The sequence below is a fragment of the Raphanus sativus genome, chromosome 4 (genome assembly GCF_000801105.2).
Source record: "Raphanus sativus cultivar WK10039 chromosome 4, ASM80110v3, whole genome shotgun sequence".
Classification (NCBI taxonomy): domain Eukaryota; kingdom Viridiplantae; phylum Streptophyta; class Magnoliopsida; order Brassicales; family Brassicaceae; genus Raphanus; species Raphanus sativus.
The window spans coordinates 2,406,305-2,421,764 of NC_079514.1; the positions used below are offsets into that span (position 1 = coordinate 2,406,305).

The following is a 15,460-nucleotide window of genomic DNA, read 5'->3' on the forward strand; positions in this document are numbered from 1 at the left end:
AAAGGTTGGCCTATCTTCAAAACATCATTAGCTTCACAGAAATCTTTCCATCCTTTTCCCAATCTTCTTTTTCCATATTTTGATCAATCCTTCACCAGCGTCTATACCCGTTTCACGCCAGGATTATCCCATTTATACTAACCAGAGTTTGCAACTTACTGAGCCAAGCTTGCATGTTAAGGTTTTCATGTTTTATGGTGTGTTTTTTTTTTTTGGCAAACATGTTCAGTTGTTCTTAGGGTGTTTAATCAGCTGTGGTATTGATCTTACAGCAGTACTACATGAAGAGGCTTAGAGGAGACTTCCACCTACAGTTATGTCATGACTGCAAAAACATCTTGAACGAGGAGAAACGCAACGAGATGAAGATGGGTTCATATCTAGTAGAAACTTTATAAGTTATAGCACAAACTAAAAAAAAATATAAATTACTCTGTTCTTCAGTCACAGAGTGTCTCAACCTTGACCTTTGAACAAAACTTAAGAACAGGAACACTGTCCTCCCAAATCAACTCCAACATAAAAGGCTCACCAATCTTCAATACGTCACTAGCTTCACAAAAATCTTTCCATCCTTTTCCCAATCATCTTTTTCCATATTTTGATCCATCTTTCACCAGCTTTATTACCCGCTTCACCCCATGTTTATCCATCAGGATTATCTCATTCTTCTTGTTGATACCGTTGATCTTCATGAATGTTGCTGGAAGAATCTGCACATGATTCAGAACCCAACCCAAAATATAAAAGACAAAAACAAAACAGAGGAAAAAAACAGAGTAAGACTATAAACAAAGATCTTTTCTTAACGTACAAGTTTGGAGGTTCTGAAATTGTAACGTGTGAGATAGATTGTAACAAATCGGTTTTCCCGTGAAGATGATGAAGCTACCCATTTAGAACGCCTCTTTGTCTTCTTATTCGCTCTCATGTATTTGCTCATTAGTTCCGAACACTCTTCTTCAGGACATACACATATCATGGGAGAAGTTTTCCCATCTCCTACAAGATTAAACATCATTAGATCTCCTACTTATAGTCTGTTATCACGGCAGAATCTTCTCCAGCCTCCTCTGATGTAATAGCTTCCGTTTGTTTCCCTAAATCTCAAATTTACATTCCACGAGTTTCCCTCTTTGTTCACTACTATCATCTTGTGACATATTTTGTTCAGAGCATTCGAACTCGCAGCTTCCATAGGAAGATCCTGCAAACCACAGTTATACATCATGAACATTGTTTTACACGTGTGAATTAGAATGCAGTAAGTACTCACAAGTGTGTCCAACTTAAGATCTGAAGCAGCGACTTGTGCTACAAAACAGTAGTCAAATGAGAAAGTGGACTTTGGCTCTGTCTTTGGTAATGGATTCTTATTTGTTGTACAATGATTCTCATTGTTATCATCATTGTTGTCCTTCTCTTCCTTGATGAAGTGAGATTGTTCATACTCAATCTCACAACAGCTAGGACCGAAAGGAGTGACGTTAAAGACCATGTCTCCTTCATGTTTGAAGATAATGATGTCTCCGATACGAAGATCATGTGCTGTGGCAAAGTCATTCCAGCCTCTTGTGAATCTCCGACCGTCTATTGTTACTTCCCAAGTTTTATTTGAAGCTTTTGATCTCAGTTTAGCTTTTTTCTGCTCGTTTTTTGCTTCTATGTACTTTGAAAAGAAGGCAACCGGTATTGTCTGCAATAAAAAGAGACAAAAATCAAATTAAAAAAAAACAGAACCGAGTCTAAAAGAGAGACATAAACAGAGGAGAAACAGAAAAAAAGAGAGAGTATACGAGGTGAGTGTTGAAACCGGGAAGAAGTGGCTGGAAAAAATGTGGATTGGTCGGAGACTGAAGTGGTGGATTCGCCATTTTCAAACAGTTCATGAGTGAAAAAAAGAACTGAAAGGAAAGTTGTTCTTGTCCTCTTTATTAAAGAAAAATCATGTATTTGTTATCTTGGTTCAATGATGTGATGCTCTTTTAACTTTACAGAAAAAGGTAAATGTTTCAGACTTCTTTTGTCTTTAATCAGAGGAAGTCAAGCCAACATGCATGTATAGTAAAAAGCTGTAGAACTTTGTTGCTTTCTCTGTATCTTTTAGGTTAAGACCAAACACCACTTAATATCCTGTGGTATTGTGCCATTAGAAGAATCAAACTAATGTTTCGAGTTATGAGTTTTTTTGACCTACCAGTGCCCGCTTAATGAACTCAGACATCTTATTATCAGAGAGACACAAACAATAAAAGGATATACATGTAACTGATAATAACTATGAAGAAAAAGTGAATTTTGTTTTAGCTGAAACACAAGATAAAATCAGGATCATCCTTACTAGGAAAAGGTTATCAAGACTTGCTGGTTTCTATTCATCCCTTGTCGCAGAATCCATTCCGGTCAAAGGGCTATCAGCAAAATATGCTGGATGCTTCACGTTCACACTTTTTCTACACATACTCCGGACGCTTGTGGGTCAAAGCAACCACTAGAGACATGAACTTAGAGAAGAAAAATCATTTACCTCAAAGCAAAGCTTTTGAACGGTCTTCCATTGTCAAAATATTAAACGCTTATCCTGTTTCAAGAAAAACCAATATTCGTGTCATGATCCAAAAGATAAAAGACCATATCATTGCCGCACATTCTAGAAACGAAAGTGAGCTAGGAGGTTACCTTTTGCTATTTCTTGCTTATCTCTGTCTAGTCTTGCAGTGCCTGTTGGTTGCTTATCTTTGTCTAGCCTTGCAGTGCATGTTGGTTGCTTATTCTTGTATAGCCTTGCAGTCCCTGTTGGTTACTTTTCTTTCCCTGGAAACATCTGCAACAAATGGAAATGAACTCTGTAAGAGCAACATCATATTCATGTTTTGCCTCTCTCCAGACAGTTTTCCATGATTATTTCCCCAACAAACAGAGCATTAGAGTTAATGGGCCTCTTATAATAAAATTAGGCCCAATCAGCGTCTCCTTTGATGTTTGCATGAATATTCCCCAGAGGATACATGTAATATTGCTCAAAAAAAGGATACATGTAATACAAGTATATAACTATGTGACAAGACGTTGTAGCCCAATGGTTAGGACGGGTCCCCGCCTGCACCCAGGTAGGGGGTTCGATCCACGCCGGAGGGAACTACCTTGCAACGCTCTTGTCACCCACACGGATATGGGCCATGCTTTCGGCCCATTTGAAAAACTGGGAGGGGCGTCTATCCGTGGGTATTCCTTCCCCTTGGGGATTAGTCTGGGCCTTCTGGGCCTGGGATACCCCCAGGTTAAACAAAAAAAGTATATAACTATGTATCCATTTGTTTCTTTTTTATTTATTTACCCATCAAATTAATTTCCAAAAAACATATATAGAGAGAATATCCAAAAGAAATCGTCAATCAAGAAAAATCTGAGACTGTGACTTCTTTTCTTTTGGTTGGGAGACAGAGAATATGACAATGAAAGCACTCCCATCCCATCCACCATTTAGACCGAATACACGATCAACTACAATCCTACTAAAGCACTTTTCTTGTCTCTTTTGTCAACCCATAAATGAAAATAGTTATATCTGCCTCAGAATACTTCATAACTTACAGAAAATTTGTTATGTTGTTTACTTATGACAAAACCATATATTTATATGTTTATGTAGTTTGACAACGCTTCCAAAGTTCAAAGAGTCTGTTATACAGGATACTGCTATACGTAGTCAAGATGAAATTTGTACTTGTTTCCTTGAAATGAGAACAATGGTGGCTCGTGGTACAAAATAAATATATTATGTTGGAGTTTCAAATCTGAAAAGGATTGATTAAATAACAATAAAAATAAAATCAGGGAGAGGCAAAACATGGTGGCCTATCAAATCTATTAATTCAGACGAGGCGAATGAGCACTGGAAACGAAGCAATGTTCTTATGATCCTAATCGAATATCCGATATCCACTATAGTGAACGTGATCGTCGTCGTGATAATCATTGTATTCCTCACGTTAGTTTTTTATCTTAACTAACAGTAACTATCCTTTAATATTATTAAAAGACCTAACAGACAAAAAAAAGATTTGAATATAAAGCTAGGTACTTAAAATCTAAAATGGTAGAAGATGAATTTTCTACGTTTTTCTTGATTTTGTTTTTGCAAGTGACACAAACAAGAGACTTTAAAAAGTATTGAATCGGGCTAATTGTCCCATTTAATTCGTTTTTACAAGGCTAAATATTTCGCTAATTCCTGACAACTGGCCATGAAAAAGCAGTTTCAGAGTACCTAAATATAATTCACCCGTTTAGGAGCTTGCTTATTACATTTTGATTTGTCTTGCTTTGAATTTCCTAGCTATAAAACTAGTATCGTAAATTAATTTGCTTGCATGAAAAATATGATACGCTATTGTGTATATGTCGTATTGTAATCATATATATAATGAGGGACTTTCCTCTCTTCTCAATGTGTCCACCTCGGCATATTTTTAATGATTTGTGGGCCCCATATTGTTCTCGGTTTGGTTAGGACATTTGTTCTCCCGTTTGATTTCGGTTTTCCTCTTTGGTTCAGTCATTTGGTACGTTTGGTTATGCATATGAGTTTGGTTAATGAACTGAACTCTGCGTTTTGTGATTGATACAGTATTAGGGTTTCAATGTTATCGTCTTTTGTCTCTTCAACTTCACATTCTCCTCAGATCTTAGACTGCAAAGACAATGAATTCTTCTATCATCTCTTAGCCTCTCCTAGGTTCAACGTATTTCTCTTAATCTCGCCAATAAATGTAATTATCATTAAGCTGGTGACCTCTCCGTTGCCTTCACGTCGAATCACTAAAATGGAGAGGGTTGAGAGTTGGGATAAACACCCACAACCACTCTCTGTTAATCTTCTTCATCAAGCGTTGCAAGATTCTTCGATAATGTCTTCTTCCGGTGCTGTGACTGTGACTCTTTTGCTCACCATGGAAGTCCAAACATGCTGTGTTATTACGAATACTTCATAACTCCCACTCGAGCCGTTTCGACCGGTGGTTACATTTACTTTATACATAACGACTTTCCAGCGATGAATTCCACCTATAACTCCTTCATCATCTATTGTTTTCTCCATTTCCTCTGTTCTTTCACTTTCGAAATAACTGAACTTATGGCAAAGATCTTATTGATATTCTCTCCTCTGTCAGGTAAATTGTTGGTAGTGACATTTCATTTAAAATTATTGAGATTTGATGTCTTTTATCCTCTTTAAAATGAAACGCTTCTGATTTATTGGCATTAAAACTGTGATTTTGTAGGATCCATGATCCACCAAAGAGATATGCAAGGCTCTGCGAACGAACATGGTCTTGAAGGAAAAAAAGAAAAGCAAAGATAAACTGAAAGTTATCGTATAGGTCTCTCCCACCACTTCTCCAAACTATCTGATTGCTGTGAAGAATGCTTAATGTTCTCTCTTTGACTCATCGCTTGAAGAATACATTGCTTCTTCTGTGCCTTCTCCCTTCGCAAAGGTTTTTCTTCTCTTAGATCATAATCATGTCAAATACATATAACTATATTAGGGTCTCGCAATATCTATTAACTCAGAGAAACTTACAAGCTTAATAAGGTCTTAAGCTCCGCTTTCATTGACATTTATTTTCTTCCCTCGGCATCGGGTTTGATGTTATATTTGGACATGCCGTTGATAAATATCCTGGAGACACTGATCTGAGACGCCACTTTGTTTTCTTCTTCGTACAGGTTGTAAGATATATGGTTGCATTGATTTCTGAGAAGAGACTTTGCAAAGGTACTAAAAATATTGAGCAGATTCAAATATCAAAAGGATCAAGAAAGACAATAAATTATAATCAAGTCGTCGAGGCAAAGATCTTAGACGCATCTTTAAGGTAAGGGAGATAGAAAAAAGGACCACCGCCGATCCAAAAATCTTCATTGTAATAAGACTTTATACCTTCCGTGGAAGGCAAGCAAAGAGACATCTTTGTAGGAAGCTTGTACATGGAGACAAGCTGCGAGGGAACAGATAAGTAAGTGGTTGTTAGCGAGACCAATGGATCCACCGAAATCCTTGGGGGTAGGTTTCAACGCAGTAGCATCGTCAGTGCACGTCAAAGTAACGTAGAGATCTTTTCGCCGTCCATGGAGTATATTCCATTAGGTGTGTATAGTAAGCCAATGATGTCTTGAAGGAGCCTGGTATTGACTGGTCGATCTTGTCTGATGGAGTGGTAAGAAGTGGATTTGGCGGCGGTGGAGCAGTTTAGTAATAGAGGCGTGGCTCTGTTGAGGTCAATAAGGAAGCTTTGGCTGCGGAGGTTCGGGCCGATGGTCAAAGGCATGCAAGGAGTAGAGATTTGTGGTCTTGTCTTTGTAAATAAGGGTGCAGAAAATTGAACCTTTGGTTTGTAGTAAGACTGAGATGTACTTGCTTCATGGATAATTAATGATGAGTGAAAGCACTGAGAAGATCACACGATGAACAAATTCTTAATGGACATTACTTCGTGGATAATGATTATATTTATAAAATGACATAGACATTACCTTCTTCATTTCTTTTTCCAATTTAGATTTAATATATCCGGTAGCTTTTGACATTTGAATATGAATATATCTGTGGAGAAACATCTTTACCAAGAAACAATTTCAAAATGTAAAAGATAACGTATTGATAACACTGTTGCTGATGTTTCTGATATGTTTCTGGTGACTACGAGAACTTTCTCACAACTTTTCTTGGTTCCACAATCTGATTTTTGTTTTATAATCTTGGCTTTCGCTTCTGATTTGTTTCTTGTATCAAAACTTCACTTTAATATATCAATTAAAACCTCTTCAACTAAACCAAAAAAATCACCCAAATCCACCACTTTTTACACTTTTTTAAAGTATTAGAAAACTTTTATTGTCAACATGTTATATACATGTTACTAGATGTTTTGCCCGCATATGCGGGCATAAATTTTTTATAAATACTTATTAGTTTATGTCTTACTAATCTAAAACCAGCATAATAAATTATTATTTATGTTTTTAACCAATTAAATCAAACATCAAAATATTTATATATGTCAAATATCTTTTATCAAAATATATATGTCAAATATTAGTGTGTTAAGTTTTTTTAAAACACTCATATCTTAGAGATAGTTTAGAAAATATATTTATATTTTTTTGGTTAACTAATATTTAATTATAAATTGTTTTGTATCTTAATTTTTTTTAACTTTATAATAAAAATATTGTTTTCAGATAGGCACACAATATATATATAAGAGTTATCTTTTTTTTTTTTTTTTTAAATCTATAATATTATTTTGTAATCAATTATTTAATATAGCATATTACATATAAACTTTATATCATTAAAATAAAATTCGTTTTTATTTATATATAAATTCAGTAAGGGTATTATTTAAGTTAATAAAATAGTGAATAGTTAGAAACTAATAATAAACCAATAAACTATCTAAAAGTCTAAAACCTAATAAAAATATGACAAATAAGAAAAGCTAATATAACATATAAATTTATGACTAATAGAAATAAAATTCGTTTTTATTTATACAAGATTCATCAAAGCTATTTTGAAATTAATAAATTAGTGACTCAGCTAAAAACAAATAATAAATCAATGATAATTTAGTTTAAATTTAATAAAACATGACAAATAAACAAAATTAGCTAAAATTATGGAGAACATGACAAGTAAGTAAAATCACTTCATAAATAATAGTATAAATACTATACGTATACACTAATAATTCATACAACAAACAACCAAATACTGAAAACTAAAACCACCTCCTTTGTGTTAAAACAAAAAAAAAACACAACTGATCTCTCTCCACTTATTGATCCATCGCAGCAGCACCAAATACAAAACCCCTCTAAAATGGGTATCACTATTTTTTTTTTTTCCAAAATGGACATCACTATCCACACGGCATACATGTTTCGTACTAAGTGTAATTTCACATTTTTTTACTGCAAGCCAACATTGCATGCAAATCTTTAACTTTACATACAAGGAAGGATTCTCTCGACCTAGCTCAGCCTCTGATTGATTGGTAGGAATCACATGTATCATTGTCAATAACCCCGCGCTTGCGCGGGGCACCGCCCCTAGTTGAATTAAGTATGTGAAAGGGAAATTTAGAATTTGTAGGTTAGCAAGTCGTTCGCAGTCTAACTTGCTTGAAAGATTTAGATAAATTATCAATTTCAAACATTAGTTACTCTAGGATCAAATCAAGTACCTTTGTATAATACAGTAGTTAACTCAAAAGTCGTGGCTCATGTGTTGTTGTAGGGTTACTACTTTTTTCGTTACTACTTTACAGTACTTCCTCTTTAATCCATCGTTATAAGAAAAAATGCATAGTACTTTAGAAAATTTGTAGTGCATAGTCCTTATCTAGAAGAAGAGAAGTTTGTACGTCACCAAACCCCACTAAAACTCAAGTTGGGAATATGTTCATCTGCTTATTATTTAAATAATTATGTTTTCCCCTTGAGTTTAATACTATATCTTTCTCCCTAATCCTCAATTAACTAACTTAATATAAAGTTGGAATATTAACAGCAATGCTATAGTAATTGTATAGTATTTCGTGGATGTAATCTGACAGGAGCCTTCTTTGGTGATTGGTCTCCTTTCGCCAACAATTTATACTAGTTGAAATATACTTAAATAATCGTTAAAAATGAATGAAAGTCACTAATAAGAAAGAAATGGCCGTTCAAGTACAAAAGTGGAATATGATTATCCATAGCAATTACAATTAAATATTCCAGATTTGTTTTAGGAAAAGGTTGGCATACTATATTTTATATAAATAAACGTTTGTGGAGTATTTCGAATCCAAGTGGCCTGCCTCATACGAAACTTTCCTTTTAGTAAAGCAAGAAAAACATACGAAGTGGATTTGGATATTGCTTAAATATTATCAGAGTTACAGGTTACACAATTATATGTCTTAGTTTGATGGTCCTGTTCTAGGAATCCTTTTAGCAATCATTGTAATTATTTTTAGTTAGTGAACTTGTATGCTCGTATATTAAAACTCACAACTTGTAATGGGATGCAAACCTAAATTACCACGATCTGACATGTTCATCTTGGTCATTTTAACAGCTATTTGAATTTTGTTCATTTCATTTGGTTCGTTTAACGTTCATTTTATGCATGTACGAGGGTAATGAAGATAAGTACTAAACGATGAGCGGTGATTGTCCGTGCAGAACAAAACGTACTACCCTCTACCGCTAAAAGGTGCAAGTGGAAGCTGACGAAATGTAGGGCACAAAGAAGTAATAAAATATCATCTTCTCATGATATAATAATGAGTAATGGAATGCCAGTGAATTATATGGCCCTCTTATCCCTTGGTGCTTTTATTATTGATTTTTTGGTAAAGTTCTTTTAAACTCGGTAAGAAATTTTGATCTTCGTTTGAATGGAAATGAGTAAATATTCAAAATCATTTTTGCCAAAAATATATATATTTAAAATCATGGTCAAACTTTCAATCTGTTTCGTACATGCCATTTTAAAAATAAATTAAAATGACACATATATGAATATATAAGAATATTTTTATATATTTTTCTTCTTTTTAAATTTGGAAGATGGTTAAAAACTTAAAAATCAAAACATGGAAGAAGGAAACTTACATTTTTTGAAGAGGAGGAAAATTTTTTTTTGGTAAAAAGGAGGAAAAGTTTGCGGTGGAGAAACATGAAGTGAAGTGAGAAAAGAAAATATAAAAAGGCAAACAATTTAGTTAAAGGTAAACTAAGAAGAAAGAAAGCCACATTTTCTTTCACCGTGTATATTGGATAGCTCTACAGGGAAATTAAGTAGCTAAATCAACTAACAATCATATAATAAGTTGAATTAACATGTCAATACTACATCCGCAATAGACATTTTCTACTGTCCAAACATTAACATACATGCAACGCAGCTATAGTGAATCAGACATCAAACTAGACATAACAACATTTGAGAGTATCATAAAGGTGTCTTACCACATAAACAACATGAGGATCTCAAGTTCTGATCTTATCCATATCTCATGAGCACATGATGTACAAAAAGGAATTATCACGTAGCCTGGCTAGAGACTAATATATTTGTCAAATCAAAGCACCAAAGCCAATAGAGATTTTCGGAAAATGCAAAGAAAAATAGATTGATATTGTTGGCACTTTAACCCACAAATACAACCCATCCCTCTTTCTCCTAAATCATTTTTCTCGCTTATTATCGTGCAAACAGAGTCAATTTTCCACTATACCTCTCTTATATGCTCTTTCACTATGTCCTGATTAACTTCATTATAATATATCAGATATATTGAAATGTCAATGTTGAGCAGATATAGACTATAACTGTACGGAATATGTATAAATTAAAATCACTGTGTATTTTAATTTAATCTTAAAAGGAAAGTGGTTAAGTGTCCAGTTATGTTGATACATGAATTGGAACCATGACTCATTGACTCATGGCACCGTCCCTTTTCTATGTCACTATTATATACTATTAATCAGCACCCCAATCAGAGGTTTAGAGTGGATATGGCTCAACACATGTCCCACGCATTGTGGTAATGCAAGGTTATTCATCATTTTAATTTATTATTTAAATATCTTGTTACTAATGAAAATCATACGTTTCTTTTTTTATTATTATTGAAATATCTCAATTCTTACTTAATGAAAATCATATGCAACCCTTAACTTTTTTATTATTGAAATTGGGTTGTGGTATAATAGTAATAGCAACGTAAACCATACCACACGGGTTAAAATATCGTGAATTTCTTGATTGTTTCCATCTTCGTAAAATTACCATGCAAGGTGAAAAAATTATGAAATATTGTTGGGGTGCTTTGTCGAATATTTTGGGGGTGTTATGAAATAATTTTAGCACTATGGCTAAAAGAAAAAAAAAGAGAGGACTGAATCATTACATTTTTAGTATTAATTAAATACAATCGCCATTTTATTTGTCCCCAAGTTGCGTATACCTATAATATAAATACATCTCATTACCTTCCCCATTGTTTCATTCTCAGCTTTCCTAACACGTTAAGTGAGAAAGTTAACACACACAAAAAAAAAGAAGTTGAGAGAATAATCAAAAAGAAATTATCTAAAGAAAAAATGAGACTGTTGAGCGTTAGATCAAACTCGGAAGATGTGGCGATGCACGCGCACTCCACGTCAGTTTCCGTGAATCATGGGACGGTACCGCAGTCGCCGTGGAACTCACCGGTTCCATACCTCTTCGGCGGTTTAGCGGCGATGCTTGGACTCATAGCCTTCGCTCTTCTCATCCTCGCATGTTCTTACTGGCGCTTTTCCGGCGAAGAAGGTGGTCGGAACGGCGGAGAAGTGGACGAAGAGAAAGAGAGTCGGTCCGGGGACAAGGCGGCGAACGGAGCGTACGAGGAGAAGTTTCTGGTCATTATGGCCGGAGAAAATTTGCCGAGGTATCTCGCGACGCCGACGGTGAAAAAGTGTACGTGCGGTGTTCAGGAGGGTAAAATGGTAATTTCTCAGGAGGATAATGTTGTCGTTGCTGAAGAGGAGAAGCAGATGGGAGAAGGTGAAGAGAAAGTGAAAGATACCGGAGAACCAACAACAAGTCACTAAGCTTTGTTTTAATTAATGTCTTTTTCTGTTACTTCTTTTTGAGAGTTTTCTAGAGAATGTAAATTTAACTATATAGCAAGATTTTGGGGTTTTTTACTTGTTATGTAGTGTTTTATATCTGTTGCTATACTAAATCCTTTATTTCGACTTTTGTAAATTTGAGGAAATATTTAATCATCACTTTACCTACATATAAGACTATAAATGCGGTTTCATACGTGTAAATGCGTGTACATCCATGTATTTAGGATTCGACCGTTCAACCAATTCCCTATATTTGGAATTGGGTTGATATACTTCAAAAGATCGAAACAAGGTTTATATTTGTAAAGAATTCTATTAAAGTTCCAAAAAACGTTTGAAGAATGTATTAAGAGCGTAAGAAAAAAACGCAAAACAAACACATTATCTAAACGTTAGAAGCTTTCAGAAAAAAATTATATGGATGAGGGGGTCCTTTGGACTCTTTTTTACTCCCTTTCTACTTTTTTGTATTGGCAAATGGTATTCTAGTAGGTTGACACATTTTAATTTCATCAAAACCATTGTTTAAGTTATATATTTATTACAATTGAAAATACAATTAAGTGCAAATACTCTTTTACAAGCGTAAACTTTGTTCTCTATTTATTTTAAATAAAATGATATCCTCTATTAATTTTCGAAAAGTAAGATGCGTTCATAGTGAGGAAAACTAGCTAACTAACAAAAATAATTAGCTAGCAAATCATTCTGTGTTCGTATCTGGTTTTAGCTATTCTGTGTGTCAAAGTGTTAGCAGATATGTCAAGAGGTGTCACATTTTGTACTGGTGGGAGTTAATTATAGCAAAAAGAATAGATTCTGTTGTTGACATTTTGACACCGTTCATTCGATGCGTCGAGTAGCCGCGTCCGTCTACTAAGAGCACTCACAACAATAAATCCTTAACAAAAAATCCTTAACAACACTTTTTGAAATATTTTATTATTTTTTCTTATTTTCGTTCGAATTAAAAAAAAAAAATTGGCCAATCACGGGCTTCCACACGGCGGTGGAGCCCGCGTACAGTGAAGAAATTGTCAGAAAACTGATCCTTATATTAGGATTTTAAGAAGCAATTATGGCACAGATTTTTGAATTTTTAAGCCCCATATATTATTATAATTATTTTTTGGGAAGGATTTGTTGTTAAGAATTGATTGTTGTGGGTGGTCTAAAGAAAGTTCCAAACAGTTCTCTTTCCATTTAGACTTTCTTTCATTTGTTGCTTTAATTTTACGTTTATATATTTTCGTACGTTATACTTTTCTTTCAAGTTTCAACTTTGTTCAACTTAATCAGAGTTTTGGATAGCTATGTAATTTATATGCAAAAACGCTTTGGTGTATGAATGCTGTCACTTGAAAATAGTTTTACTTGTATCAAAAATCAAAAGTAAATTTTTAACAAAACGTAAGAAGTTACCCTCTTATCCTAGTATTTTATTTGTGCCACACAACCAATGATACGTGCATATTAGAATATCCTAGTAGGACTATCCAAAGCCAATACTATGATGCAAAACCAACACCTGTATCTTCTGATCAGCAACAACATACTGCTTTAATAACCTATCGCCAACTGCACGAGAAACAGCAAGAACTCCTCCCAGTAAAACATAACAATATAAGACTATGGTTCTCATGTATATTCTACACTGGCCTCTTCTGAGCACCTTACTGTGTAAAACATAAGTAAACGTGATAAATACTAATAACTCGCCAGTAATCTGGACGGTTTACACATATCATAACAACATAAGACTGGCTCTCAACTTCTCATGTATCAACCCGAGTCTTACTAAATATTCAGTTTACGCTGTTCCTACATAATCTATAATATAACGAGGGAGTTGGGGCTCTCCCTTGCTGCCACGTCAGCATTTTTTACGTTTGGGCTTTTTTTTTTTTCTATTGTGGGCTTCTAATTAAAACAATATGAAAAAATGGGCTTCGATTTACTTAATGTTTCTTTCGTTGATTTCTTAGACCCGGATGTCGATTTTCCAGATTAGGGTCGTCTTCTTCGAGATCCTTCGTACGGAGCGCTTCCTCTTCCACCGTTTTGTTTTTCGATCATTATGAACCTAAGCACAATCACTGTCGACGTCGCGAATCAACTTCCTGTAACCTTACCTCCAGCTTCCTATATATTGAGATCGTACATGGTGAGTTATCATTTGTGTCTCAAATTTTCTTCTGGACTTTTTCTCTCATTTAATTCTTTTCCTTCCCTTTGATGTTTTTCCTCTGTTTCACGTTTTCGTTTCTTGATTATCTGTAATGTAATATTGGTTTTGGATTTTGGATTAAAAGCTTTGATCCTTTTAAGTTTTCATTTAAAATTTTCCATTATCTGTGATTTGTTGTTAAGTGACGATTCCAGTTCGTGTGTCAAAGTCATTTTCTTTGGACTAGATTATCAATCAAAGCTTGAAATTTTTTATTGATAATGTTTTTTTGTTTTGTTGGGTCGCGAGAAGACAATTCTGATCTTGTGAAATTTTACTTTGCCACAGGCAGGATCACCTAATAGTGGATCATGGAAAGGAGCAATCTCAGCAGCTTCGCTAGCACCAGGACCTTCAGCTGATTTCTCTGATTACCCCTTCTAATAGCACCGCAGGGCGATAATAAAACCCTAGGCATCATCAACCTGTCCGAACTTCAAAAACACATGATTTTGATTCAAATCTTCTACTCCTAATTTGTGTGTCATTCTCCTATCATCTATCCACGCCGCGTTCTCTCTCTTTCACTCTTCTTCGATTTCCCCTCTTAACACACACGCTCTGTGCTTAGCTTCCTCAGGTTTGTGTTTCTGCTCAACTGTACAAACTCAGTTATTGGTACCTTGACTCCAAGTAAAAACTCTAATTTTTAGGTATATAATCTAGAGATGTACTGTTGATAGTTCTGGAAGTTCACCTTATTGCCCATGAACATGTTTGATTTTTACTCTGGATACTGAAAAATTGAACCTTCCCTATGATTGTTGTGGTATCTCGAGTTTGAAGTTAAAACCCTAGAACCTAGATTAGTGTTGGTAGTTTTGTAGGTTCACTGTATTGCCCCTGAACATGTTAGATTCCTGCTGTGGATATTTGAAAAATTGAACCTTTCCTTCTATTTTAACTGGTTATATATTGCGAGTGTGGATTCCATACATTTGATATTTGATTGATTGTATCTTTTTGTGTTTCTTAGGTAATTTTTATAGGATTTGATTAGGGATTCTCATGGTTTAAGCTGGTTAGAAATCATCATTGCCATCACAGGATCATCTAGGAAGATAGCCTGATGGGTCAACAGGAAAAGTCTAGGAACAATCACAGCTCTAAAAAGAAAGGAATGGGTAGGAAGGGCCAGAAAGGTGGTCGTGATTTTGATGGAGATAGTAACAAGAGGAACCAATCCGGTGGTGAAGCCAATGCAAAGGCAGAACAAACCGAATTTGAGCATCAGAATCAGTTTGTCAGGTAATTGGAGACTTTGAATCGGAGGACTAATTAGATTTGTGTAATTTTTTGTTATTTGTACAAAAAGTTTCTGGATTATGATAAATTTTTGCAGGAAATATATTGATCCAGAAACTTCAAAGTATTTCTCTGAGATCGCCTATCTCTTTGTACGTTAATCAGGGAAGCTTTACCCCAGAGAGTTTACTAGGAGTCGTTAATTTAGTTAGCTTTATGTTAGAGAATATACTAAATATGTAATTGTATACTTTTTATACTACCACACAACATTTATTTTCCGCCGGTTAGACTAACATTCAA

General features: G+C 34.7%; 1 protein-coding gene, 2 long non-coding RNA genes and 1 pseudogene across 4 annotated transcripts; 3 read left to right on the plus strand and 1 right to left on the minus strand.

The window, feature by feature from the left end:
* Positions 1 to 440: 440 nt before the first annotated feature.
* LOC130511802 (B3 domain-containing protein REM7-like) lies at positions 441 to 1,889 on the minus strand (annotated as a pseudogene).
* A 2,901-nt stretch (positions 1,890 to 4,790) lies between these two features.
* Positions 4,791 to 6,538, plus strand: LOC108818692 (uncharacterized). The gene is made up of 3 exons (XR_008945319.1): positions 4,791 to 5,174; positions 5,286 to 5,501; positions 5,734 to 6,538. It is a non-coding gene; the product is annotated as an uncharacterized LOC108818692 (long non-coding RNA).
* Positions 6,539 to 11,063: 4,525 nt separating this feature from the next.
* LOC130511804 (protein GLUTAMINE DUMPER 1-like) lies at positions 11,064 to 11,810 on the plus strand. Its single transcript, XM_057009497.1, has one exon. It carries the CDS (start codon positions 11,170 to 11,172, stop codon positions 11,659 to 11,661), a length of 492 nt encoding a protein of 163 aa, XP_056865477.1. The 5' UTR covers positions 11,064 to 11,169; the 3' UTR covers positions 11,662 to 11,810.
* Positions 11,811 to 13,660: 1,850 nt separating this feature from the next.
* LOC108849018 (uncharacterized) lies at positions 13,661 to 15,284 on the plus strand. Of its 2 annotated transcripts, none has more exons than XR_001949114.2 (3): positions 13,661 to 13,849; positions 14,201 to 14,492; positions 14,889 to 15,284. It is a non-coding gene; the product is annotated as an uncharacterized LOC108849018 (long non-coding RNA). The 2 variants fall into 2 exon arrangements; XR_001949113.2 differs by having other exon boundaries at positions 14,960 to 15,284.
* Positions 15,285 to 15,460: the final 176 nt, after the last annotated feature.